Source organism: Mus musculus, chromosome 7 (assembly GCF_000001635.26).
Source record: "Mus musculus strain C57BL/6J chromosome 7, GRCm38.p6 C57BL/6J".
Taxonomy (NCBI): domain Eukaryota; kingdom Metazoa; phylum Chordata; class Mammalia; order Rodentia; family Muridae; genus Mus; species Mus musculus.
Genome location: NC_000073.6, coordinates 24978167 through 25006142, shown reverse-complemented (window position 1 = coordinate 25006142; position 27976 = coordinate 24978167). Strand labels below are relative to the sequence as shown.

At 51.7% G+C, this 27976-nt stretch overlaps 1 protein-coding gene and 1 non-coding gene across 5 annotated transcripts; both read left to right on the top strand.

Annotated features, from left to right (window-relative positions):
* The first annotated feature begins 65 nt into the window (after positions 1 to 65).
* On the top strand, positions 66 to 27976 carry Atp1a3 (ATPase, Na+/K+ transporting, alpha 3 polypeptide). Of its 4 annotated transcripts, none has more exons than NM_001290469.1 (23): positions 206 to 388; positions 4985 to 5071; positions 5164 to 5223; positions 5363 to 5566; positions 7130 to 7243; positions 7335 to 7469; positions 8513 to 8630; positions 8743 to 9011; positions 11409 to 11607; positions 11684 to 11793; positions 11877 to 12011; positions 15588 to 15780; positions 16179 to 16354; positions 16439 to 16575; positions 18015 to 18165; positions 18540 to 18708; positions 24247 to 24401; positions 24501 to 24624; positions 25447 to 25592; positions 26003 to 26133; positions 26747 to 26848; positions 27138 to 27229; positions 27567 to 27976. In NM_001290469.1, the coding sequence occupies exons 1-23, from the start codon at positions 383 to 385 to the stop codon at positions 27593 to 27595; spliced, it is 3042 nt and encodes a 1013-aa protein (NP_001277398.1). In that variant the 5' UTR covers positions 206 to 382; the 3' UTR covers positions 27596 to 27976. The 4 variants fall into 4 exon arrangements, with proteins under 4 accessions (XP_011248821.1, XP_011248820.1, NP_001277398.1 ...); NM_001374627.1 differs by having other exon boundaries at positions 230 to 388; positions 4946 to 5071; XM_011250519.3 differs by lacking the exon at positions 27567 to 27976 and having other exon boundaries at positions 66 to 388; positions 27138 to 27544.
* On the top strand, positions 18476 to 18539 carry Mir7047 (microRNA 7047). Its single transcript, NR_106014.1, has one exon. It is a non-coding gene; the product is annotated as a microRNA 7047 (primary transcript).

The window sequence follows — 27976 nt, the reverse complement described above, 5'->3', positions numbered from 1 at the left end:
CTGGGGATGTCCGGGATCACCCCCCCCCCCCGCACTGTGCTCAGCTTCTCAGTGGCCGCCACTTTGCAGAAACAAGGTTGGAGCGGTGAGGGGGGGAAGGGGGAGTACAGCTGCAGTACTGGGGGCCGGGCCGCAAGCTGTCCGTCTGCTCAGTACTGCTCCTGATTGGCCGGAGCCGCCTCCCCCCGCGGGCGCGGGCATATGAGGAGGCGGAGGCCCCGGCCGCCGCAGCCTCTGTGCGGTGGGACCCACGGACCGACAGACGCACGCTCCCACCGCGGCGCGGGCGCTGCAGAGGCCCCCAGCCCGAGCCCGCGCCTGAGCCCATCCTGCGGCCACCGCTCATCAGTCTGAACGCCGCTCTTCCCGCGGAGCCGCCAAGATGGGGGTAGGTGCAGGGGTCGGCTGGACTCTGTGTGCGTGACATCGTGTCCAGTGACTTTGGCTGTGTGCCGGAGTTGGGGTCTCCTGCCCTCCTGAGCCCTGGGGCCGAGTCTGCGGGGACCCGGGAGCCGGCTGACCTGACTAGTTTGTGTGGCTGGGAAAGTGGGCTATTGAGTCGAAGGGGGAATCTGTGGCGCATGTTGGAGGCTTTGTCCACGGGGGGGCGGAGGGCTGGCCCTTAGCATCTCGGTTTGACCTTGTGCGGTTGCTCGTGTGCCCCTTGCATGAGTGTGGCGGCACGAGTGCAAATGCTTGAGGGCGAATGTGTGTGCGCGTGCTTCCGGCTTAATTAATGCAGCCCTAACAGGGTCTGCAGCCATCTGTGCACCCCCTCCCATCTCAAAGCCCGCTACCTGTCTGGGTGTGTCTGAGAGCTATGCCAGTGTTTAGGGGTCATCAAGACCCCATCCCCTCCCCTGGTTCAATGGAGACAGATACAGGTTATGAGTTAGACATAAGATGACCTCTCTTTCTCCTTGCAGACCTGGATAAGGGTGATCTGCAGTGACAGACCTGGGGCTGCAGAGGTTTCGCAGCCCCTAATCTGGGGGGGGGGGGGCGCGTACAGACATGAGGGCTGGGAAGAGGGGGAGGAGCAGGAGATGGCTGGCAGACAAGTGCCTGGCTGAGGGTGTGCAAGCACAGCCGTGTGGTGGGGGTGGGGGGAGCTCGCATGCCTGCTATGTCCTTGCCTCCGTGTCCGTGTGTCCTTCTCTGTCTGTGCATCTCTCCAGCAGATGCAGCCTCCTTCCTTGACCGACCACTTGACCCCTGCAGCAGCTCTGGATTCCTCCCTGTGTGTCTGGGGTGGGGCTTGGGGAGGGCTGTCAGAGAAGGAAGTGGATGGATTGGGGGGACCCCTCCCCGGGTAAAGAGAAAGGGGTCAGCATGGGGAGCCAAAGGGAACATGAACGGTGGGGAGAAAGATGGCGGATGAAGGGCCTACGGATGAAGATGGGGGATGGAACTGCAGATCTGTGGGCTGGGTGGGTGAGGGGGGATGGGAGGGAGGGCTAGATGGGGGAGGGTTAGGAGAGAAAGGGGGAAGTGAGAGTCAGTGATGGCTTTCAGGTAAGTGGAATGAAGTGGGGGGGGTACGGATGGTTGGGAGAGAAGAGAGGGCGCAGGGCTTTGGGAAAGGGGGGTCTTAGAGAAATGGGGATGGGAAGGGAAGGAAATGATTTAGATGTGAGAGAGACAGACAAGGCAGAAACAGAAAGAGACATTGAAAACCAAAAAAAAAAAAAGGGACAAGACATCGAGACAAAGAGAGAGACAGACGTGGAAAGACACAGAGAGACCAAAGGAGAAACTGAAAGAAACCAACCAACCAACCAAACAAACAAACAAATAAAAAATACACTTGAGTAGTGGAAAGAAGAGGCAGAGGTTAGACCGGGAGGTCAAGGTAGGCCTTGGTCAAGGTTTTAGAAAAGACAGTGGCAGGTACCCCGAGATGGGGGTGGGGAGGGCAGAGGCTGCGTGAGCCATGCAGGTTTCAAGGAGGTGGACGGACGCCGTGGAAAATGGCTAGGAGCTGCAGTGGCAGGCTGCAATGAGGCAGACAGAGCCCCCACCCCTAGAGGTGCTCCCACCCTGCAGTGTGCCCATCTGAGCTTCCTGTCTTTCCTGGGAACGCCTCAGTTCCTCATGCCAACAGATGGAAGCCACCCTAGGGGAATCTGCTCATGGCAAGGGCAAGAAGAAGCTGAGGCTTGGTCCCTGGGGACATGGATGCGACTGTCCTCCCAGGGGACTGGACTCCCAGTCTTCCCTTCTCAGATATGAGGGTTCAGGCCTTCAACCCATTCCCTCAGACTCAGGAGGCCAGGCCCAGCATCCTCCCTCACACCTAGGAGTCCAGGCCCCAGACCTTCTGTGTCGGAGCCAGAAGTTGAGCCCTCTATTTCTCATAAAGACCCACACTGCAGCTCCCAGTGATTTGGGGACAGGGCAGCTGATTCCCCTGCCACCCGGCTCACTTCTCCCCTTGACCTCAAGACTGGCTGTTTTCACATCCCTCCACATGTCTGCCTCATCTGCGGGGGCTGACACAACGCCCTGCAGCCCATACGTGCCTCCTTGTCTGAGACGCAGTATTGCTGCAGGGCTGGCCTGGAGCCAAGCTCCCAGCTCCCCGGTGCACTCTTCCTTGGTGGTCCCAGGCTTCCAGGGCTACAGCCCTTCTCTAGGTTCCGAAGGCAGCTCTGGGTCTGGGGGCAGACAGCAGGCAAGTCTGGTTGCTACAAGGTCACGAGGAGATTAGCGCTGAGCTGCACTGAGCCTCCGATCCCAGCTTGGCCCTGGGCCTGCAGGATCTGTCAGCATCCCTTTGCCTCAGCCCACCTCTCCTGCCAGCCTCGGACACCACGCTCCCCACCTGCCCAGGCCACCAAATAAGAATTCAGTTCAGACCTAAGGCTTTTTTTTCTTGCTCTTCCATACCCCAAATCTACCCCCTCCCAATTCCTACTTATTCCTCGAGGGCAGAGCATGCCCATGCCCGTTCAAGACTGTCTGCAGTACACAGCTGTCTGCAGGAGAGAAGTCAGGTTCATATCTTGTCCATGGAGTCTCTTGGGAATGACTACTTACATGTGGCACACTGCCTCCCATGGGAGAGCCTTTGTCCCATGTCATTTGGAGTGCCCTCTCCTCTCATGATTTGCCTGGCTCTGTGTGTGTGTGTGTGTGTGTGTGTGTGTGTGTGTGTGTGTGTGGTCTCCCAAGATCGTCTGAGTCCTTTGAGACATCCACAGTCTCAGGTCAAACAAAGAGCTGGGGAGACAGGCAGTGACCTCCACGGAGACCTTGTGCTGGAAAAGCAGGTACCAAAGGCAGGAAGAGAGAAATAAGTAGAGCAGGGAGAGACAGACTCACAGACACAGAGCTGGGCATCCTGACAGACAGACATTTAAGAGGCAGGAGAAAGAAGGACATCAGGAATTTGAGACTAGCTTGTTCTACATAGTGAGACACCTGCTGGAGATGATAGATAGATAGATAGATAGATAGATAGATAGATAGATAGATAGATAGATAGATAGTCAGATAGACAGACAGATAGACAGACAGATAGATAGACAGAATATTCTAAGAGAGAAGACTCTAGAGTGAGACAGATACATAGAGGGAGGGAGAGAGGAAGATTCCAGAATGAGATAGGAGCAGAGACAGACAGACAGACAGAGAAAGATCTAGAGTGACAGACAACCCAGAGAAGAGAGGTGAGAACTAGACAGTGACCTCAGGAAATACTCTCAAGAGATGACAACTGCAACACCCAGACAGAGCAAATCAACAGCCAACACAGGCCCTCAGAGATGATCTGCAATCCCAGCAGACTCTGGGAAAGAGAGGAGCCCAGAGGCTCGGGGATGGGAAGAGCCAGGGACTAAAAAGAGACGAGGCAGGCTCATACTCAAAGACAGCATCAAAGGAGGGGAGAGAGGGAGGAGAAGAGCTGCCTAGATGAGGCACAGCTAGGCGAGGGGGCAGGGGTAGAAAGAGACAGAGATGAGCTGGCAAGTTAGAAATACAGATCAAAAGAGGAGAGTTGGCCACAAAATCTGGAAAGTTCAAGAGGCCCAAGAAGAAGACAAAGGATACATAGAATGCTAGGAGGGCAGCTCAGTGGGCAGCGTACCTGCCTGCCTGCCTGCCTGCCTGCCTGCCTTACACAGAGCTCTGGGTTCTGTCAGTCAGTCACTAGCACTGTGTAAACAGTGCATGGTAGTGTAGGCCTGTTATCCCAGCCCTGCAGAGGTGGAGGCAGGAGGATGAGAAATTCAAGTTTTAGCCTTGACTATATAGGAAGGTCAAGGCCAGCTTAGACTATATAGGACTTTGTCTCAAATGTACATGTGCACACACACACACAAAAGCTGGACATGGTAGTTCATGACCATAATCCCACCACTTGGGAGGTTGAGGCAGGAGGATTGTCATGAGTTCTCATCTGGGATCTATAGTGATTTCTGGAAGAGCTTTGGCTAAAAAAATAAGAGCCCATTTCCAATAATAATAATAATAGCTATTATTATTGGAATTAATAATAATAACAACAATAATAGTTAGAATTAATAATAATTCCAACAATAATAATTATTATTAGAATTATTATTATTAACAATAATAATAATAAGCCAGAGAATAGGCTCAGTGAGCAGCAAAGGGGTTTTCCTCTTAGCCTGGTGACCTGCATTTGACTCCCAAGCACACAATGAAAGGCTATCCTCTGACCTCCACACAAACACACTAAATAAATAAATAAGTAAATAATAAAAGATTTTTTGGAAATAAAATGGCAAAGGGGAGAGATTCACAAACATGAGAGACAGACAGGAACCCTGAGTCCCAAAGATAACCTCAATGGAAGCAGACACAGTGAGACCCTGAGAGACATAGAGATAACCCCAGTCTAGAGATACAGAGGCCAGGCCAAGATGAGAGCCGGGGCACGCAGGGCCGGTGTCGCTCTGGAACCCCTTCTCGCCCGCAGTCTGGTGGTTCTGACAGCTACCGTGTCGCCACCTCGCAGGACAAAAAAGATGACAAGAGCTCGCCCAAGAAGAGCAAGGCCAAAGAGCGCCGGGACCTGGATGACCTCAAGAAGGAAGTGGCTATGGTAAGTGCCGCTCCCTTGCTAGTGCTATCCCAGAATCGTTCCATCCACCCGAAGAACCTGTGTCTCACAATCTCCCCCAAACCATTCTTCAGACAGAGCACAAGATGTCAGTAGAAGAGGTCTGCCGGAAATACAATACTGACTGCGTGCAGGTGAGGATGGGCGGAGCCAGGGCTGATGGGAGTTGGGTCTGAGGGAGGAGGGCTCTGGGTACTCGAGGGTGCTTGTTTTGATGTGGGGTGCCAGGGCTTCTCAGGGAAGGTTTCTATATGAGCCCCATATCTTCTTTAGGGTCTGACACACAGTAAAGCCCAGGAGATCCTAGCCCGGGATGGGCCTAACGCCCTCACACCACCGCCCACCACCCCAGAATGGGTCAAGTTCTGCCGGCAGCTGTTTGGTGGCTTCTCTATCCTGCTGTGGATCGGGGCAATCCTTTGCTTCCTGGCCTATGGCATCCAGGCAGGGACGGAGGATGACCCTTCCGGTGACAATGTGAGTGTGCCCCACCACCCTGGCCTGTCTGTGTAAAACCCCACACATTGAAGAACACACCCACAGCCCGCCTAGACTCCCCACCTCCCATCATCCAACTGTCACAATTGCCTCTGAGAAAACAAGGTCAAAAATAAAGAAACCGCAGCTCCCTGCAGCCTCCTAAGTCAGCTGGGGTGTAGCTCAGTGGTGGGGTATTTATTTCGCAAGCTCTCATGAGAACCTGGCCTCCGTTCTCTGCATTCATACAGGACGTGTGGTGGCATGCAGCTGTTACCCCCCCCACACACACACACACAGGGAACTGAGACAGGAAGGTCATGAGTTCAAGTCCAGCCTAGGCTAAATAGCAGACTGCTGTCTCAAAAAATGTTGGCTAGGGAAATGACTTCATCAGTAAGGCACTGGCTGTACAACCAGGGGGAGGCTTGCTTAAGTCCCCAGCGCCCACACAAAGCAGGGAACTGGCATGTATCTGTAATACCAAAACTTCACAGGGCTGGAGAGGTGGCCCAGTGACTAGGAGAACTTGCCTTGCAGAGGACCTGGGTTCAGTTCCCAACACTCGCTCACTTGCCACCATCCATAACTACAGTTCCAGGGGTTGGGTCCAGTGCCCCCTCCTGAACTCTATGGCAGCAGGCACCATGGTGTGCAAGCGTATATATGTATATGTATATGTATATGTATACGTATATAAATAGACCTTTTTTTTTTTTTTTTTTTTTTTTTTTTTTGGTTTTTCGAGACAGGGTTTCTCTGTGTAGCTTTGGCTGTCCTGGAACTCACTTTGTAGACCAGGCTGGCCTCGAACTCAGAAATCCGCCTGCCTCTGCCTCCCAAGTGCTGGGATTAAAGGCGTGCGCCACCACGCCCGGCTTAAATAGATCTTTTAAAAACCAAACAAAACCCAAAAGGCCCTCTCTCAAAGTAGATGGTGAAGACCAATACCAAATGTCATCTGACTTCCACAAGTGTGCCACGGTGTGTGCTCACATGCACACGCATGTGCGCACTCACACACACACACACACACACACACACACACACACACACTCAGGCAGCCCGGACAAAATCAGGATCCACAGAGCCAGCATGATGGCCCACACCTGTCAGGCCAGCATCAGGGACTCCAACCCAGAAGGATCAAAAGTTCAAGGCCAGAGCCCGGCGGTGGGGGCACCTGCCTCCTTTCATCCCAGCACTTGGGAGGCAGAGGCAAACAGATCTCTGTGGGTTCCAGGTCTTCCTGGTTTAGTGAGTTCCAGAACAGCCAGGACTACCCAGAGAAACCCTGTCTCAAAATAAGTAAGTAAATTAATTAATTAAAATACAAATAAACACAAAACGACAGGCTAACAAATACACTCAAACACACATTCTTACAACTGCAAGGCGAGGCCTTCAGGCACACAAGCAGACAGACAGACAGAGAGACACACACAGAGAGAACAAGGACACAGATGTGTTCACGAAGCTCCCTCACAGACTCCAGTGACCCCGGGATGGAGGCAGGGGGCGGTTAGGGCTGCCGTAACGCCCTGTCCTGCCGTGTCCCCACAGCTGTACCTGGGCATAGTGCTGGCCGCAGTCGTGATCATCACCGGCTGCTTCTCCTACTACCAAGAAGCCAAGAGTTCTAAGATCATGGAGTCCTTCAAGAACATGGTCCCCCAGGTAAAGAGGGCTCGGCAAGGGGGGCTGTGCCAGGGACTCCCTCCCTGGCAGACGGAGGTTGAGAGGGGACTGTTCTGTGTCTCACACGCAGCAAGCCCTTGTGATCCGGGAAGGTGAAAAGATGCAGGTGAATGCGGAGGAGGTGGTGGTCGGGGACCTGGTGGAGATCAAGGGTGGTGACCGGGTGCCAGCTGACCTGCGCATCATCTCGGCCCATGGCTGCAAGGTGAGGCAATGCCTCAGGTTCCAGCTCCATTTTTTTCTCTGAAGAATAAGGAGGGAAAATAAATCCCTGAATGTCTCCTACAGACAGACCCCAGTTCCAGGCCCCAGCCCTCCTCCCTCAGACCCAGAAGTCCAGGCCCTGCCCTCCTCCCTCAGACCCAGAAGTCCAGGCCCTGCCCTCCTCCCTCAGACCCAGAAGTCCAGGCCCTGCCCTCCTCCCTCAGACCCAGAAGTCCAGGCCCTGCCCTCCTCCCTCAGACCCAGAAGTCCAGGCCCTGCCCTCCTCCCTCAGACCCAGAAGTCCAGGCTCTGCTCTCCTCCCTCAGACCCATGCCTGGGTCCATGCCCTGCCCTCCTCCCTCAGACCCAGAAGTCCAGGCTCTGCCCTCCTCCCTCAGACCCATGCCTGGGTCCATGCCCTGCCCTCCTCCCTCAGACCCAGAAGTCCAGGCCCTGCCCTCCTCCCTCAGACCCAGAAGTCCAGGCCCTGCCCTCCTCCCTCAGACCCAAGTCCAGGCTCTGCTCTCCTCCCTCAGACCCATGCCTGGGTCCATGCCCTGCCCTCCTCCCTCAGACCCAGAAGTCCAGGCTCTGCCCTCCTCCCTCAGACCCATGCCTGGGTCCATGCCCTGCCCTCCTCCCTCAGACCCAGAAGTCCATGCCCTGCCCTCCTCCCTCAGACCCAGAATCCAGATATCAGTCCCCCTTGCTCAGACCAAGGGGCTTAGGCCCAGGCCTCCTCCCTCAGACCCAGGGGTCCAGGCCCTAGTCTTCCTTCAGATCTAGTAGTCTAGGTCTAGGCTCATCCCACAGAAATTCTGAGGGATTTTTGGCCTGGGCCAAAGGTCCTGTTCCTGCCTACTCTCTCTCAACATCCTGCCTCCAATTTCCCAGATGCCTCAGGACGAACAGGGCTCCCCTGCTTTTTTTCTGTAACATCCTAGGATAGACTTTACTCCAAGTCCCACCCCTGCCTTCACCCCTGTTTCCTTGCTCTGTGATCCTGGGCCTTGTGCTGGACATAACTCGCTGCTCCATCTTCAGGTGGACAACTCCTCCCTGACTGGCGAATCTGAGCCTCAGACCCGCTCCCCGGACTGCACACACGACAACCCCCTGGAGACTCGGAACATCACCTTCTTTTCCACCAACTGCGTGGAAGGTGAAGGGGAGGGGACCCCAAGGGCACAAAACCAGAGATGCTGCTCAGGAGGTGGGGTGCCTGCAGCCTTCTGAGGCCCAGCAGACCTGAGCCCCTCCCTTTGTTCCTGCAGGCACCGCTCGGGGTGTGGTGGTAGCCACAGGTGACCGCACCGTCATGGGCCGCATTGCCACCCTGGCCTCGGGCTTGGAGGTGGGCAAGACGCCCATCGCCATTGAGATTGAGCATTTCATCCAGCTCATTACGGGCGTGGCCGTGTTCCTGGGCGTGTCCTTCTTCATCCTCTCTCTCATTCTGGGTTACACCTGGCTCGAGGCAGTCATCTTCCTCATCGGCATCATTGTGGCCAATGTCCCAGAGGGGCTGCTGGCTACTGTCACGGTAAGGCTGAACCCCAAGGGAGAGGAGCTGGGTGTCACCCCCAAGTCTGAGGGAGGGGGATGAGGCTCCTGGGTCTGTGGGTGTGTAAGAGGCCCTGGAACTGGAGTTTACAAATGGTTGAGTCACCATGTTAGGGACAGAACCCAGGTCCTCTATAAGAGCAACAGGCTCTCTTCCTGCTGAGCCGTCTCTCCAGCTCCTCACCACCATGGTTATGTTATCTTATTATTTTTATTTTATTTTATTTTGGTTTTTCAACACAGGGTTTCTCTGTGTAACTTTGGCTATCCTGGAACTCTCTTTGTAGAACAACCTAGCCTCGAACTCTCAGAGATCCACCTGTCTCCCAAGTGCTGGGATTAAAGGCATACTCCACTTTTTTTTTGTTTTTTTTTTTTTTTTAAATCACTTTATTTTATGTGTATGAGTGTCATGTGTGTATATGCACCATGCGAATACCTGATGCCCCTGGAGGTCAGAAGAGAGCACTGAATCCCCTGGAACTGGAATTACGACAGATATGAGCCATCACGTGGGTGTGGAGAATCGAACCTGTGTCCTCCACAAGAGCAACAAGTGCTCTGAGCCACTGCACCGTCTGCCCAGCCCCTGCCCCTAGTGCCTTTAATTCACCCCAAAGAGTTAGGATGCATCCACTCATGGCAAAGGTGAAAGTATAGGTTTTTCTTTATATTGATTACATTTGGGTGGCCGGGCATGGAGGCACGCGGTGCATGTTTGTGTCTGCCCCTACGTACATACACACCGTGGTCCCCACGTGGAGGTCAGCAGACAACTTTGTCTCCTTCCACCGTGTGGGTCTTGGGCTGTGGTCATCAGGCTTGGCAGCAAGCACTCTTAGTCACTGAACCATCTCGCCAGCCCATTGTTCCGTTTTTAGAATAATGTTCTACCTCCCACCCCTGATACCCAGTCATTAGCTTCACCCCAGACACACGTAGTGAGAGCTTTGCTTAAATATGGCCCTTCCATCCTTCCCTCCCTTTGTCTTTCTTCCCTCTCTCTCCCTGTTTTTTGCTTTTAATATAATGTTTTATCAATTCTTAAGACTCCCACATTGTGTATTTGACAGTATCCACCCCTAATTCTTCCTCATAACTCCTTCCTGGTCCACCCCTACTCCTTCAACTTCATATCTGTTTTTAATAATTCACTGAGTCCCATCAGTGTGGCCTGTACATGAATAGGTGTGGGGGCTGTCCTCTGGAGGTTGGTAGACTGGCCCCTGCAGGAAGTGGCCTTCCCTTCCCTGGCCGCCATCAGAGGCCTAGAACTCCTCAGCTCCCCAGGCCATTTGTGGGCTTGTGACAAGGTCTCATCATAGTCTCATACAGGGCTTTCTCTGTATATGCCTGGGTATCCTGGAACTCATTCTGTAGACCAGGCTAGCCTCCAGTTCACAGAGATGTATCTGCCTGCCTCTGTCTTTCAAGTGTTGGGGTTATATGTGTGAGCTGCCACCACCCCGTTTATCTGGCTCTTTTTGTTGTTGTTGTTGTTGTTAAAGATTTATTTATTTATTTAATGCATGTGAGTTCACTGTCACTGTCTTCAGACACAGCAGAAGAGGGCATCAGATCCCATCACAGATGGTTGTGAGCCACCATGTGGTTGCTGGGAATTGAACTCAGTGAAGAGCAGTCGGTGCCTTAACAGTTGAGCCATCTCTCCAGCCTCTTATCCGGCTCTTTTTAACTGAACGTACTGAGTTCCATCCATGCCCTTGTGGACAGTAATAACTTACTCTTTTTCATTAGTAGATAATATTCCACCTGAGTGCCCAGTTTACCCTTCCTGCTCCGAGTGCAGTGGGAGTTCTCCTGGGACCATATAAAATTTTTCTCTTTAGCAGGGCTGTGTGGCACATACTTTAACTGCAGCACTTGGGAGACAGAGGCAGGCAGATCTCTATGAGTTCGAGGCCACTCTACAGAGATGCTGTACAAAGATACAGTAGATACTCTGGTAGATACTGCTGGTTTTTCTTTTCTTTTTAAAGACACTAATCTTTTTTTAACCATTTTATTTTCTTATGTTAATTGTTGCTTATTTGGGGGCGGGGCTGGAGAGGTAGCAATCGGATCACCTAGAGCTGGAGAAACAGGCAGTCGTGAGCTGCCTGATGTGGTGTTGGCAATCAAACTTGGGTCCTCTGAAAGAACACTGTGTGCTCTTAACGTCTGAGCCTCCGAGAACATCCTACCGTGTGTTTGGGGGTCACATCTGAGTCTGTCTATTGTTCACCCCCTGTGGCCCCAACATTGCTACTGAACAGTCATTCCACAGCCCTGGGTGCTCCTCAGGTGATATGAGCTGAGCCCGGGCAGGTGAGCTGTGGGCATCTGTGCAGTTGCCCTGTCCTTTGCCGCCCTTCAGGTGTGTCTGACGCTGACCGCCAAGCGCATGGCTCGCAAGAACTGCCTGGTGAAGAACCTGGAGGCGGTGGAGACGCTGGGCTCCACGTCCACCATCTGCTCGGACAAGACCGGCACTCTCACCCAGAACCGCATGACCGTCGCCCACATGTGGTTTGACAACCAGATCCACGAGGCAGACACCACAGAGGATCAGTCAGGTCTGTGGTGGCTCTGGGCGGGCACCGGGGCACCCCGTCCCAGCAGCCTCTTGGCCTCACACGTGACTCCTCACAGGGACCTCTTTCGACAAGAGCTCACACACCTGGGTGGCCCTGTCCCACATCGCCGGGCTCTGCAACCGGGCCGTCTTCAAGGGCGGGCAGGACAACATCCCAGTACTCAAGGTGGGTGCAGCTGCCTGCCCACCCCAACCCTGCATCCCACCTCCCCACTCTACTGCTGACTGACTCTCTCCTGCCTGCCGCAGAGGGACGTGGCCGGTGATGCCTCCGAGTCTGCCCTGCTTAAGTGCATTGAGCTGTCCTCGGGTTCCGTAAAGCTGATGCGAGAACGGAACAAGAAAGTGGCTGAGATTCCGTTCAACTCGACCAACAAATACCAGGTACAAGGGAACTCTGGCTCCCGGTGCTGTGTGCATTTTTCTTTCTTTCTTTCTTTCTTTCTTTTTTTTTTTTTAAACATTTTTTTAAATTAGGTATTTTCCTCGTTTACATTTTCAATGGTATCCCAAAGGTCCCCCATACCCACCCCCCCAATCCCCTACCCACCCACTCCCCCTATGTGTGCATTTTACTAAAACGATATAAAGAAATATCTGTTTAGCTGGGCCATGGTGACACACACTTTTAACTCCAGTACTTGGGAGACAGAAGCAGGCATATCTCTATGAGTCCGAGGCCACTCTACAGAGTGAGTTCTAGGACAGCCAGGGCTACACAGAGAACCCCTGTCTTGACAAAGAAAAAATGATAATAGTAATAAAATATATCTGTTTGAGCTGGATATGCACATCTGTGAGCCCAGCACTTGGGAGGTAGAGGCAGGAGGATCAGAAGTTCGTGGTTATCCTCAGCTACACAGTGAATTTGAGGCCAGCCTGGGCTACATTAGAGCCTGTCTTAAAACAGGGAACAAAGTCAGGCATGGTGGTACGGGCTGTGATCCCAGCACCGAGGAGGCGGAGGTAAGTGCATCAGAGCTATCCCCAGGTACCCAGCAAGTTCCTGGCCAGCCTGGGCTCTATGAGACCCTGTCTCAAAACAGGAAAAATAAATAAATAAACACCTATGCAGTCCAGACAGGTAGGACACCAACAGACCAAAGAAATGATCCTGGTCCAGCTTGGCGAAAGGATGGGATGACTAGAGTTAATTATAGGAGCAGGGGAGGAAAGTTACTTACAGGATCGTGGAATGACTCAAAAGCAGCTGCACCATGCAGAGTGGGTGGTGACTCATGAATGCTGAGTTACTGGAGTCCCAGCTCCCGGCCAGCTGTGGGGACAGGCAAGCGGGCGGAGATGGGAGGCAGTGACTCTTCCCTTCCCACCCTTCCATGAGGGGCCTTTAGCGACTGACCACCATAAGCACAGCCCTAGCCATCACTGTACCATCCTGCATATTTCATGGGTAAAGGCTTTCTGGAACTCTGTTCCATGATGGTGCCAGTCATGTCTGGAGGAAATAGTTACATGACCCAGTAGCACTGGGTCAGCCAGAAGGGAGCTTGCGGTTTCTCTATAATTCCCAGATGTAGCCACCTCTCTCCCACGCCCTTACAGCTTTGGGGAAATACATTAATTTTTTATTAGTTAGTGCTTAAGCTCCCATCTGAAAGAGTGAGGATGATGATAGCCAGAGTAGGGGAGGGGAATGGGAGCCACAGGCGCAAAGAGTGCCCTACAGCAGAGGGTGGGTCCTGGCCACTATCTCAAGCGTAAGGGTAGCATTTTCCATACAATTTCCAGATATGTTTTTGAGCCTTTTGGTCTTGTTTTAGGTACTGGGGTCCATGGGGTGGTGAGGTTAACAGTGAGACTCTTGCTTTCTGACACACTAGTCCTAGGAGGCAGACAATCAAAGGATGAGAGCAGGAGTCCTGCTGGGTATAAAGGGAAGAGGGCTCAGACAGTGGGCAGCACATGCAAAGGTCCTGCGGCAGGAGTACAACCTGCCTGAACCATGAGGTGAGGGAACCAGGACAAGGCATACAGAGCTGTGGGACTCCGTGCGCTGCGGGGGGAGATCCAGTTATGACTTTGAGAGGAATAAGAACCATGACAGGAAGCAGAGGAGGGCAGATGGGGCTTGATGCATACCCATTCAGTCAAATGGTTTTGCGTAGCTACAACTCACTGTGAGTGCCTATGCTAGCGAACTCAGACTTAGGCAACCACCTACACGGTCACTTTTAAATCATCTTTATCACCTCAGAAAGAAACCCTACACACTGTCAGCCACCACTCATACCTTTGCCTGCCTGCACACCCTGCCCCCAGCCCCATGCAAACACTAACCTACTCTCTGTCTCTGTGGATTCTCTTGTTCTGGACATTTCATAAAAAAAAAAAAAAAAGAAGAAGAAGAAGAAGAAGAAAAGAAAGAAAAAGAAAGGAGAGGAGAGGAGAGGAGAGGAGAGGAGAGGAGAGGAGAGGAGAGGAGAGGAGAGGAAAGGAAAGGAAAGGAAAGGAAAGGAAAGGAAAGGAAAGGAAAGGAAAGGAAAGGAAAGGAAAGGAATTGTGTAACATTTGGCCTTTTTAAAAATTGTTTTTTCTGGAAGACAGAGGCAGGAGGATTTCTGAGTTCGAGGCCAGCCTGGTCTACAGAGTGAGTTCCAGGACAGCCAGGGCGATACAGAGAGACCCTGTCTCGAAGAAAAAAAAATTGTTTTTTCCAGGATCCATCCACATGTCTACCAGAGCCTCATTCTCTTTTTAAAATGTTTATTACTGTGTGTGTGTGATGGTGGGGGTTGTGTATGGAGAAAGGGGGAGTTGGTTCTCTCCTACCTATATGGAAGTTCCAGGGATTGAACTCAGGTCTTCAGGCTTACACAGCAAACACCCCTACTCACTGAGCCATCCCACCAGCTTCCTCCTGACTTTTTTTTCCCCCATCGAGGCAGGGTTTCTCTATGTAGACAGCTCTGGCTGTCCTGGAACTTTCTCTGTAGTCCAGGCTGGCCTTGAACTCACAGAGATCCACTTGCGTCTGCCTCCTGAGCACGCAGCACCACACCTGGCCATTCCTTGTGACTTTTAAATCTTTTTTCTTTTGAGACAAGGTCTCACAATGTAACCCAGTCTGGCCTGGAGTTCCTTGTACAGCCCTGGCAAGACTCAAAGTCACAGAGATTCTCTGTCTCGGCCTCACAAGTTCTGCGGTTGCAGGTGTGAGCCACCATGTCCAGCTGCTGTGGGAGAAAAAAGGATACATTCCATTGTGTGAATGTCACCTCTTGTTGGTCTGTTCATCTGTAGGTGGACGGTTGGCAGATGCCACCTTTTGGGAAACTGCTGAGCTCTTTATCAGTGTGGCTGCAGTATTTCTCACTGGCTGACTTAGGGTTTCTATTAGGTTTTAATTTTCGTTGGGACTAGGGATGGAAAACCAGGACCTTATATTAGCAAGTGCGTTGCCTATTCTTGATGGAGTCTAGGCAGGGGCTCTACCTCTGAGCCACGCCCCCAACCCCTCACCGGGGATTATAGGCCATTGTTCTGTTGTTGAATCAGCCAGCCCAGACTGGCTGATCTACAGAAAGTAGATACAGAAATTTAAGTGAGGGTTGAAGATAGCTGGATTAGGGGCAAAGGCAACAGAGGAGAGCGAGAGGAAGCCAGGTTCTAGGTTCACTTCAGAGGCAAGCTAACTGCTAGATTTGGGTTTAGCTGAATATCAACTCCTGCCAAGACAGGGGGAAAGGATGTCATCCAAGGGCAGCTGGAATCTCTGTGGGGGAGATGGCTGGAGGTGGAAAGGTAGAAAAGGACTGAGCAGAGAGCTCCAGGAGACTTGAGAAACAGGAAGTGGCCTGCAGAGATGTGGACAGAGATGCGGGCAGTGCTCTCAGCCGGCTGTACTATCCTATCCTGGCACTGGGACGGTGTTCTCCCTAGCTGGGTGCAGGCAGCCTCCAGGTCCCTGCATGGTTTAAGCACACGCTCTGTCTGTTGCAGCTATCCATCCATGAGACTGAGGATCCCAATGACAACCGGTACCTGCTAGTGATGAAGGGCGCCCCCGAACGCATTCTGGACCGCTGTGCCACCATCCTCCTGCAGGGCAAGGAGCAGCCTCTGGATGAGGAGATGAAGGAGGCCTTCCAGAATGCCTACCTGGAGCTTGGTGGCCTGGGCGAGCGTGTGCTGGGTGTGTAATTATGGGTGGGGCAGGAACAGGTTGAGCTCTTGCGGCCTGTTGGGGTCAGAATGCACCATGAATGAATGAGTGAATGAATGAATGAATGCACGAATGAGTGAATGAATGAATGAGTGAGTGAGTGAATGAATGAGTGAGTGAATGAATGAATGAGTAAATGAATGAATTAATGAGTAAATGAATGAATGAGTGAATGAATGAATGCATGAATGAATGAATGAACAAATGAATGAGGCCATTGCCGAGAAACAAATGCTGGTTGGCTGTATGGTGGGGCTGCAGGGAATCCAGACCCCAGCAATCCATCCCATTGCTGAGAGCAATGGGATGCAGCCGTGGAGGTCTTGAGGCTGGCGCCTTCATAGGCTCTTCTGTGTGCCCATTACCAGGTTTCTGCCATTACTACCTGCCTGAGGAACAGTTCCCCAAGGGCTTTGCCTTTGACTGTGATGACGTGAACTTCACCACAGACAACCTTTGCTTTGTGGGTCTCATGTCCATGATTGACCCTCCCCGGGCAGCCGTCCCTGACGCTGTGGGCAAATGCCGAAGCGCAGGCATCAAGGTGGGTCCTGGGGCAGCCGGGTGGATATGATGTCAGGGGGGTTATGCAGGAGCCCGGGCTGTCCCTAAAGCACAACGCTTGCAGGTCATCATGGTCACCGGCGATCACCCCATCACTGCCAAGGCCATTGCCAAGGGTGTGGGTATCATCTCTGAGGGTAACGAGACTGTCGAAGACATCGCTGCCCGGCTCAACATCCCTGTCAGCCAGGTGAACCCCAGGTGAGTGGCCACACCTCCCCAGGTCCTGCAGGGCTATCAAGGCGCTCACCACGTAGATTTTACTCCTCCAACTCCTCCCTTCCACTCTGGAACCCTTCTGTCTGCTCAAGCCTGGATCCCTCATTCTCCTCGTCCATCCTCACTGCTGTGTAGCCAATCCCCTTTCCGAGCCCCAGCTTCTTCCTCTTCAGCAAGGAACTGGGTGACGTGATTCACAGTTTAATCCCAACACCAGGGAGGCAGAGGTAGGCAGATCTCTTTGAGTTTGAGGCCAGCCTGGTCTACATAGTGAGTTCCGGGCTAGCCACAGTGACACAGTGAGACTTTCTTGATAAAACAAAGACAACACCAAATACACATATACACACAAACAAACAAAACTGTTCTATAGTGTGAGGATGGAGTTCAGGGAAGGGTGCTTGTGGAGAATGAACGCACAAGGCCCTGGACTTCATCCTCAGTACCGCCCTAAGAAACACAAATACAAAATAAAGTAAAACCAGGTATGGTCCTGCGCACCTGTACCCCAGCACTCAAAAGAGGAAACAGGAGGATCAGTAATTTGAGGCCAGCCTGAGCTACACAGCAAGATCCTGTCTACAAACACTAAGGACTAGGAATGTAGTTCAGAGATAGCACTTTTCTATAATCCCCTAGTGAGGGGCTGGGGGCGTGGCTCAGGGGGAGAGCCCCTGCCTAGAATCCCCCAGTGAGGGGCTGGGGGCGTGGCTCAGTGGTAGAGACCTTGCCTAGAATCCCCCAGTGAGGGGCTGGGGTGTGGCTCCATGGTAGAGCCCCTGCCTAGAATCCCCCAGTGAGGGGCTGGGGCGTGGCTCAGTGGTAGAGCCCCTGCCTAGAATCCTCCAGTGAGAAGCTAGGAAGTGTCATTCAGAGACCTGGTTCCATCTCCAGCAACACCCAAAATGATGTTGGAGGAGGCCAGGTTACAAATAATTATATGTAAGTATTTCTTTTCGGACAAGGGCTCACTGTGTAGCCCTGGCTGGCCTAGAACCCGTTATGTAGACCAGTCTGGCCTTGAACTCAAACTTCTGCTTGCCTCTACCTCCCAAGTGTTGGGATTAAAGGCATGCATCCCTCTGCCTAGTGCTCAGATTATAGATCATTATAAACACTTGCTCTCAGAAGATTAAAGGAAGCCCCATGTTTCTTTGCTTTGCTCCCTTGTGCACCTGTATTTCTGTGTTTGGTATTTTGGACTTGCAGCTTTTCAGTCCGTGTACCCGTCTATGTCTCTCTTCCTGTTGCTCTACGCATCTGTGAAGGACTTCTGGTCCTTCAGGCTTGGCTCTCTCTAACCTTATCATGCCGGTCCCTCCTCTGTCTCCCTTGCCCACGGTCTGTCCTGCCTGTCTTTCTGCCTATCAAATGCCCCCTGACTCCTCCCTCTGGCCTCAGCTACTTCCTGCTCTTCTCAGGGATGCCAAAGCCTGTGTGATTCACGGCACCGACCTCAAGGACTTCACCTCGGAGCAGATTGACGAGATTCTGCAGAACCACACCGAGATCGTCTTTGCCCGAACCTCCCCTCAGCAGAAGCTCATCATCGTGGAGGGCTGTCAGAGACAGGTGAGCTCCCACCCGCTGGAAGGGAGGAAAGGCCTGGACCCCCTGGTCTGAGGGAGGAGGGCTGAGCCTTAATCCTGAATCTGAGGGAAGAAGGCTGGGTCTGGATCCTAGGTCTGAGGGAGGAAGCTTGGACCTAGATCCCTAGTCTGAGGGAGGAGGGGTTAGGCCTGGATCCTAGGTCTGAGGGAGGAAGCTTGGACCTTGATCCCTAGTCTGAGGGAGGAGGGGTTAGGCCTGGATCCCTGGTCTGAGGGAGGAGGGGTTAGGCCTGGATCCTGGGTCTGAGGCAGGAAGCTTAGGCCTGGATCCCTGGTCTGAGGGAGGAGGGCTGGGTCTGAAGAGTTGGTTCTCACCCTCACCCTTCCTCCTTCCAGGGAGCAATTGTGGCTGTGACTGGCGATGGTGTGAATGACTCCCCTGCTCTGAAGAAGGCTGACATCGGGGTGGCCATGGGCATTGCTGGCTCTGATGTCTCTAAGCAGGCTGCCGACATGATTCTGCTGGATGACAACTTTGCTTCCATTGTCACTGGTGTGGAGGAAGGTGAGTGGTCACGGGGGTGGGGGTGGGGTGGGTGGAGACTGAGTCACTACCAGAAGCTTTAGGAAGGGGAGGAGGGGAGCAGGCCCAGGCTGCATAGGGATCAAGGGGCCGGATTGGCTTCCGTGCTCCTGTGTCACTGGGAGCATCCCAACGTCCAGGAAGTGCAGTCACCGTGAAGCAAAGGATCCTGGGAGGTTTGGAAGGCCTCCTCTCCTGACATGGGCTGGGCTTCAGTCTTCTTCCAGAGTAGACATTGAGACATTGAGACATTCACTTTGAAAGGATTGGGGGAAGGCCACCGGCAGATAAATGCCAATTCCTGAGAGGTGAGGTATGGGAGCCCGGTGTGGGGCTGGGATGGTGTGGCAGGGAAGTCCCACCGCAGAGCTGACTGACAACAGCCCCACCTCCTAGAGGGTCTAGAATGGGCATGAAAGAGGCTGGTTCATGTTTTTATTTTATCTAATTATTGATAGTTACATTGATAACTGCAGAAAACATCTAAAAATGTTAGAGACACCATAATCTCACTATGGAAGAGTAACTGTTTATGCTTGTATCATTTTTTTCTCCCTGAGTCTAGCCCCCATCTGAATGTCACCCCTTGCTGGAAATGACATTTTCTGGGAGTGTGTAATGGCTCATAATCCCAGGGCTCAGGAGACTGAGGCAGGTGAAATTGCTGTGAATTCTAGGCCAGCCTAGGCTCTGAGTGAGACCCTGTTACACACACACACACACACACACACACACACACACACACACACACACGTATGAGAAGGGAGAAGGAAGCGGAGGGGGAGGGAGGAAGAGGTCAGTACCATGATGAACTGAAGCTTACACACAGGGGCCGCCTAGCACGTGCAGGAGTTGAGTTTCATCCATAGCACCAAAAGAAAAAGTAAAATAAATCTCATGATAAGCGAGGCTACATTGGAGGAAAGTGATTATCGCATGAGGACATCATAAGGCCAGAGGTCTTTGGTACAGTGACCACTGTACCAAAACCTTTGTTTCCTTTTGTTTTGACTGGGTCTCTGTTTGTATCCCAGGCTGGCCTACAATTCACTATGTAGCCCAGACTGGTCTTGAACTTACAGCAGCCCTCGTGCTTCATCCTTCTGAGTGCTGCAATTACCGGTGTGAGCCACAACAACTGGCTGGATTTGTTTTAACAGCTACAATAAAACATAACTAGTGTACATATTAACCGTGTGCTGCTGTACATGGATAATCTCAGCATTTGGGAGACTTAGACAAAAAAGACTTAGTTCCAGACCAGCCGGGACTACTCAGCAAGACCCCACCTCAAAAAAGATGAGGTCTCCACAGATGGCTCAGCAGTTTAGAGTGAACAGTTAAGAGGACTCAAGTTTGGTTCCTAGCATCCACACCAGACAGCTCACTACTGTCTTTAACGCTAGCTCCAGGGCTTCACAGTGCCCTCTTCTGGCCTCCACAGGCACTACACTCACTTGTAGAGCAACAACCCCCATACAAATTCATATACACATAATTTTAAAAAGCAGCCGGGTGTGATGGCACACGCCTTTAATCCCAGCACTTGGGAGGCAGAGGCAAGTGGATTTCTGAGTTCGAGGCCAGCCTGGTCTACAAAGTGAGTTCCAGGACAGCCAGGGCTGTACAGAGAAACCCTGTCTCGAAAAACCAACCAACCAACCAACCAAACAAACAAACAAACGAAAAAAGTTAAAGAGCAGCTAGCCAGGCTGCATAGTGACACATGCCTTTGATCCCAGTACCTGGAAGGCAGAAACAAGTGGATCTTTGAGTTCAAGACCAGCCTGGTCTACATAGTTCCAGGACATCCAGAGTGCATAGTAAGACCCTATCTTCAACCAGGCAGTGGTGGTGCACACCTTTAATCCCAGAATTTGGGAGTCAGAGGCAGGTGGATTTCTGAGTTCGAGGCCAGCCTGGTCTACAGAGTGAGTTCCAGGACAGCCAGGACTGTTCCAGACAGCTGAGAAACCCTGCCTCAAAAAACAAAACAGAAGACCCTGTCTTCAAACAAACAAAGCAAAGGGAACTCCAGCTGCTAGGTGGCATATGCCTGTAATCCTAGCACTTAGGAGATAAAGGTAGGGAGATCAGAAGTTCGAGTCCAATCTGGACTACATGAGACTACAAAAAATTATAGCTCCTAATGGGTTGCCATGTGATATTTTGATATTGTGTGTTGGTTACTGGTTATATAGGCTTCAGCATATCTGTCTCCCCAGTTAACACTTCAGTGTCCTTTCTCCTAGCTCCCGAGACATTTGCTATGTGTACTCTTTGGCCAGTCAGTTACATTGTAGCGTACCAGAAGTTCCTACGTTGTGGATTTTCTTTTCTTTTTTATGGTGTTGGGGATGCAGCTCAGATTCTTGTGCTACGTCACAGACCCTTCCTCCACATCGCACCTTAGACCTGCTATTACCTGTGCAGGTACCTGGAGAGGCCAGAGGAGTGTTAGATGCCCTAGAGGAAGAGTTAGAGATAGTTGTGAGCCATCTTACAAGGATGCTGGGAACAAAACTTGGGTCCTCAGTAAGAACAGTGTCCACTCTTAACCATGGAGACCGCTCTTGGGCACCCGCCTTTTTAGGGGGTGGGGGATTTTTTTAGACAAAAGCTCACTATGTAGTCCAGGTTGACCGCTGACTTTGAATTCATGGCAATCTCCCTGCCTCAGCCTCCTGAGTGCTGGGATTACAGTAACACTACACCTGAATGAGATTAACTCTTAGATCCCGTATGTGAGAGAGATCATGTGGTTCTTGGGCCCCTATGCCCAGCACAGAGACCTTCAATACCATCTATTTCGTTCTTTAAATTCTTTTAAAAAATAATTTATTTGGGCTGTGTGGGTGATTTTGCCTGCATGTTATGTCTGTGCACCACATGCATGCAGTGCCCACAGAGGCCAGATGGGGGCAGTAGATCCTCTGGAACAGGAGTTAAAGACATGTGAGCCACCATATGGGTGCTGGGAACAGAACCTGAGTCCTCTGGAGGAGCAGCCAGTGCTCTTAACCACTGAGCCATCTCTCCAGCCCCCATTATTAATTAAAAAGTAAAAATAAAAGAAATCCTGGGGGCTGGTGAGATGGCTCAGTGGGTAAGAGCACCCGACTGCTCTTCCGAAGGTCCGGAGTTCAAATCCCAGCAACCACATGGTGGCTCACAACCATCCTTAATGAGATCTGACTCCCTCTTCTGGAGTGTCTGAAGACAGCTACAGTGTACTTACATATAATAAATAAATAAATCTTTAAAAAAAAAAAAAAAAGAAATCCTGTATGCCACTCACTTCCCATGATTGGTGCGTTAACTTACATTGTGGAAGGCAGCTATGCCACCAGTGTACCGCCAATGCCACACCTAATATGTGTCCCGACCTACAGTGTGCATGGTTCCCTTTTCCCTGCCTCCCCTCCAGCACCTGTCTTTTGTCTTTTTGACTGTAGCTACCCTCTCATGTAAGGTCTCATTGCAGGTTAGTTTACTTTGTATCCCCAGCAGCTACCTAGTGGTCCCATCCTGATATAGTGAGTGCAGTGTATCTTCTTTGTTTTTTTGTTTGTTTGGTTTTGGTTTTTTTTTTGAGACAGAGTTTCTCTGTGTAGCCCTGGCCGTTCTGGAACTCGCTCTGTAGACCAGGCTTGGGGGAACTCAGAGATCTGCCTGGCTCTGCCTCTCAAATGTTGGGATTAAAGATGTGTGCCACACCCACACTCACCCCCAGGCTTTGTTTGTTTGTTTCTTCTGCCTTTTGAGACAGGTCTCACTCTGAATAGCCTGGGATTCCTGGAGATGCAGCTGCCTCTGTCTCCCCTGTGCCCTGATTGGTGATGAGAGGAATGCACCACCATACCCAGCACTGATTTTTACTGTTGAAACAGGCTGCCTGTAGAGTCCTGGCTGGCCTGGAACTTGCTATCTAGACCAGACTGGTTTCAGAGTTGCTCTGACCTTGCTGCCTTTGCCTCCGGAGTGCTAGAATCACAGGCGTGTGCCGTTGTGCCTGGCCTATTTGTGTATTCTCTTCTGAGAAATGCCTATTTTAGTCTATTGCCTTTTTTCGTTTGAGATGGTGTTTCATTTCATGTAGTCAGGCTGACTGCGACCTCACTATATAACCGAGGATGACCTTGAACTCCTAATTCTCCTGTCTCACATTTTTAAAAGTGGGTTATAAAAAAATAACAGTGGGCGATTTTATTTTTTAATGATTTCCCTACAGCTTGACACATGGGGAAGGACATTGGGCTGCCATGCTAATTCTTAGGTTTTGACCTGATTTGCACCATATTGATTGCAAGTTTGTGATCAATCGTGTGCATCACAAGATAACTTGAGAGATTTTTGCATATAGGGACACTCATACCCTCTCCAGATTCTAATCAATAGAAATAACACTGATAGAGGGCTTTCCTGGCATATACAGGGTCCTGAGTTTGATTCACAACACTGTAGAAATAAGAGACAGACAGACAGACAGACAGACCGACAGACAGACAGACAGACAGACAGACAGACAGAGACAGACACCCTTCTGGCCTGACCACTGCACAGCAGGCTCACTGTTTTGCTTGTTGTCTTCTGTATAAGTGGGATAATATTTTCTTGATTTTATTTTGTTTTAATATTAATTTGAGACAGGTCTATTATGTAGCCCTGGGATTAAAGGTCTGTGCCACCAGGTTCAGTATCCATACCTAGTTTGTATGGGTTTTTTTTGTTTTTTTTTTTGTTGTTTTGTTTTGTTTTGTTTTGTTTTGTTTTGTTTTGTGGTGCTAGGGGTTGGACCCAGGGTCTGGCGCATGCTCGGACTACCAACTGAGCTGCAGCCCGAGCCCCGGGTCTGACCTTTATCACTCAGTGTAATACCTCAGATTCTCCTGTGGGTTCATGTGTTCGTGGCTCCCCCTTTCCCTTTCTGTAATGCTGCAGTTTAGCGTCTGCTCACCTGGCATGAACTCTCAGGTTGGCTCTGGTTTGAGGCTACTATGAATACTGCTATGGTAAAGCTTTGTGAACATAAGCAATCATTTCTCTTGGGTATAAACCTGGAAGTAGGGTTAAAGATGTTTAACCTTGATAGAAGCTACCAAACAGGTTCCCCACGGGGTGCTGCTGTGGTCACAGGTGTAGATGAGATGGAAATGTTAGTGGGTAAGGGTGAATTAGATAGCATGCAAAGGCCTGGATGTGGGTAGGGGCTCTCACTGATAGAGCCCCTATCGTGAATACCTCAGGGGGCTGGGGGTGTGGCTCAGTGGTGGGATACCTGCCTAGAATCCTCCAATGAAGGGCTGGGGACGTGGCTCAGTGGTAGAGCCTTGTCTGGCAAGCAGGAAGTGTAGGTTCAATCTCTAGTATCTATCTATCTATCTATCTATCTATCTATCTATCTATCTATCTATCTATCTATCTATCTATCTATCCAAAGCAAGTACTAGCCAGGAAAGGAGACAGGGCTCCATTAGACCCCAAGTTCTAAGCCTGCTCCTCCTGCTCCTCCCACTACAGGCCGCCTGATCTTTGACAACCTGAAGAAATCCATCGCCTACACTCTGACTAGCAACATCCCTGAGATCACACCCTTCCTGCTCTTCATCATGGCTAACATCCCACTGCCTCTTGGCACCATCACCATCCTCTGCATTGACCTGGGTACCGACATGGTAAGCCTGGCTGCTACTAAAGGCTGGAGAGGGCCACCCCCACACGCTTGCGCCCTCTCTCTTCTCTCCACTCACACAGCCTGCCTCTCTCCCATCCAGGTCCCTGCAATCTCCCTGGCCTACGAGGCTGCCGAGAGCGACATCATGAAGAGGCAGCCCAGGAACCCACGCACAGACAAACTGGTCAACGAAAGGCTCATCAGCATGGCCTACGGGCAGATTGGTGAGGACTGCCGGGGCTCAGAACCAAGGACCAGTCCAGCAGAGTGGACGTGTACCTGGCCTGAGGGCTTAAAGCACGGGACAAGAGACCTATGTCCCTTTCCTCTACTTTGGGGAGTGGGGGACATAGGCAGAGCCATAAAGAGCAAAGCTCATGAAGCCGAAGCAACCAAAGTCGAGACTCCTCTTGGGAGCCTCGTTGTTGTTAAGTGTCTCAAACAACCAATCACTGGCTTCCGATTCACTATGTAAGCAGAATAGCCCTGAACTTCTGATCCTCCTGCCTCCATTTCCCAAGTGCTGGGATTACAGGCGTGTGCTGCAATACTAAATTGATTACTAACTGTGGATTAAACCCGGGGTTTCATTCCATTCTAGGCAAGCCCTCTGCCATGGTACATTCCCAAATCTCTTACCTTTTGTTTTGAGATGGGGGCGGGGGTGTCTCACTAAATTGGCCAGACTGGCCTTGAATTCATTATGTAACCCAGCCAAGCCCTGAGCTTTCCATCCTCATGTTCCAGTCTCCCCAATAGCTGGGATCACAGGTTTGAGGTATTAAGCCTGGCTCCTCCGAGATCTTTACAGTGTTTGGGAAGCCTGAGTCAGGTAGCAGTGGGCCTGAAGATCATCCATATGGATAGCCCCCTCCCCAAGGGGGCCAGATGGCCATCCCAAGACCACCAGGGGCTGGAGATGACATGGCTCAGGCAAGATAACGCAACAGTTCTCAGGCTACTGTGATGGTCTCAGCTGGTGTTGGGAGAGCACAAAGCAAGCTGCCAGCTCCTGCCTCACCCTCCCCTCGGCTTCCTTCCCCCAGGGATGATCCAGGCCCTCGGTGGTTTCTTCTCCTACTTTGTCATCCTGGCAGAAAATGGCTTCTTGCCCGGAAACCTGGTGGGCATCCGGCTCAACTGGGATGATCGCACTGTCAATGACCTAGAAGACAGTTATGGGCAGCAGTGGGTGAGTTGGCACTGGGCATTGAGCCTCAGGAGCAGACCAACATCTACCTGCAGTCCCATGCTAACCACTCTGTCCTGAGGGCCGTAGCCAACCACTCTCCCTGAATAAGTGACCTCCAGAACTCCCCATAAAGCCTAGCTCAGGGCTTCTCTCATAAGCCTGTCCATCCCTTCAAAGCCTGGCTACTGTCTATCCTTAGAGACCCCCAGGGCAATGATTAAGGCTATCTAATTATTTGTTCTTCTCAAAACACCTACCTCTTTCAGTGATCCCAAGAGGCCATGAATACAAGAAAGAGGGCACATCTGAGGTCCTGGGAACCCAGCAGAGGGGGCATGGCAGAGAAGGAGCCTGGGGTGTGGTCACAGGATGCAACCCTGCCCTCATAATGTTTTTTTTTTTTTCTGCAGACTTATGAGCAGAGGAAGGTGGTAGAGTTCACATGCCACACAGCCTTCTTTGTGAGTATCGTGGTGGTCCAGTGGGCTGACCTGATCATCTGCAAGACCAGGAGGAACTCCGTCTTCCAGCAGGGCATGAAGTGAGGGCCTGCGGCTTGCACCGCTTCCTAGATCTGGGGGTTGCCTGAACCTCTCCTCTCCCTCACTTCGCTTTCTGTTTTCCCTCTAAGCTGATTTCTTCTTGAGGGTCCCATGTTTTAGATTCTAAGCTTGTCTCTCCATGTGGATAAAAGTGGGTCCTCTGGGTCCCCAGATTTCCCTTTTTTTCCATTGCTTCCTTCTCCTCTTCTCCCCCTCATTCCTCCTTCTCTTCCTTTTCTTTCTTTCTCACCCTTTTATGTATTCTGCTTGAGACAGTCAGCCTCTTGGTATTTAGCCCAGGCTAACCTCAAACTCATGGCAATCTTCCTGCCTCAGTCTCCCAAGAACCACCGAGCCTGGCTATCTTTCTTAGTCACCAATCCTTACCCCGCATTCTCCATGCCTCTCAACTCTCCCCACCTCCATCTGCTTCTCCAGGACCTCACTGCCTCTGTTCCTTTCCCCTGTTTGTGCATCATCATCGGCCAGTGACTCAGTGTCTTGGTCCATCTGTGTCCATTCCTGTCTGGGTGTCTATCTGCTTCTGCCTCTGTGGGTTGGGGGAGCACGGTGTGGGGTCCAGGTCTAGCCTTGCCTCACCTCTGCCTCCAGGAATAAGATCTTGATCTTCGGCTTGTTTGAGGAGACGGCCCTCGCTGCCTTCCTGTCCTACTGCCCAGGCATGGATGTGGCCCTTCGCATGTACCCTCTCAAGTGAGTGCCCGGGCCACCCAGAAACTCCACACTCTCATACCCTCCTCAGCCTTAAATCTTTAGCCCACTCACCCTGGTGTTTCTCTGGATGTCCTGTCCCCTGTGCCCTGTTGCCACCCCTGGGCTGATGCCACCAAGTCTCCCAGCTGTTCTCACAGAGGGACACTGCAGACCCCAGCCCTATTCAAGATCTAGGGCATCAAAGACCCTGAGAAACTGGCCATCTGGTCTACCTGCAGACAGTCAGTATTTGTTCCTCATGTCCCCTCTTCCTCTTTTGCCTCTGCAGGCCCAGCTGGTGGTTCTGTGCCTTCCCCTACAGTTTCCTCATCTTCGTCTATGATGAGATTCGCAAACTCATCCTGCGCAGGAACCCCGGGGGTGAGGGCCGCATGGCCAGGGGTAAAGGCTGGGAGGGGAAGCAGAGGGTGAGCACTCCCTGTGCCTCTCAGATGTGTCCGTTCTTCTTTCTCTTCCCTCTCTCCCCGCCTTGCCTTTCACTCTCTTTCCAAGTGCGACTGTGTGTCTGAAAATAGGTTCTCCTTATGTAGCTCAGGCTGCCCTTGAGCTCATGTCCCTGAGTTTCTCAGTGCTGGGATGACAGGCCTGCCACCACACCTTGTGTTTGTGTCAATGTTTCTTTCTGTGTCCCTGTCTCTTGCTCATATGGCTCTCGTGTCTGCCTTCCTCTCACTTTGACTCTCTTCTGTCATTCCAGGTTGGGTGGAGAAAGAGACCTACTATTGACCTCAGCCACCACCACGTCGCCCGTGTCTTCCCTACCCCAAGCCCAGGACAGCCCTCTCCGGTCCCCCCATTTTGTACTCTGGGGGGAGGGGCCTTCTCTCCCCATGGCCCCCCTCTCTCCTTGTGGCCCAGCCTCCTCTCCCACACCTCGATTACCTCCCACGTTCCCTCACTTCTTCCTCTGGCTGGCTTCTCTCCCCCCACAGCCCCTGCCTCTCTTCTCCCTCTCTCTTCTGTGTCTCTCCCCCTCTCTCCCTTGCAACTCTGCCTCTCATTTCCTCCCTGGGCTCTTTTTTACTCCCCTGGGCCCCGTCTCCTGGCGTATGCCATCTCCGGTTCTAATTCTGAACAATTATCAAATATATCAGTGGGGAGAGAAAA

Excerpts from the sequence above, each read along its gene's own strand:
- Atp1a3 (XM_011250518.3), top strand. Across the intron at positions 7,470-8,512 it reads TCTCGGCCCATGGCTGCAAG|GTGGACAACTCCTCCCTGAC; the intron begins GTGAGGCAATGC and ends CTCCATCTTCAG. Across the intron at positions 11,794-11,876 it reads ACAACATCCCAGTACTCAAG|AGGGACGTGGCCGGTGATGC; the intron begins GTGGGTGCAGCT and ends TGCCTGCCGCAG.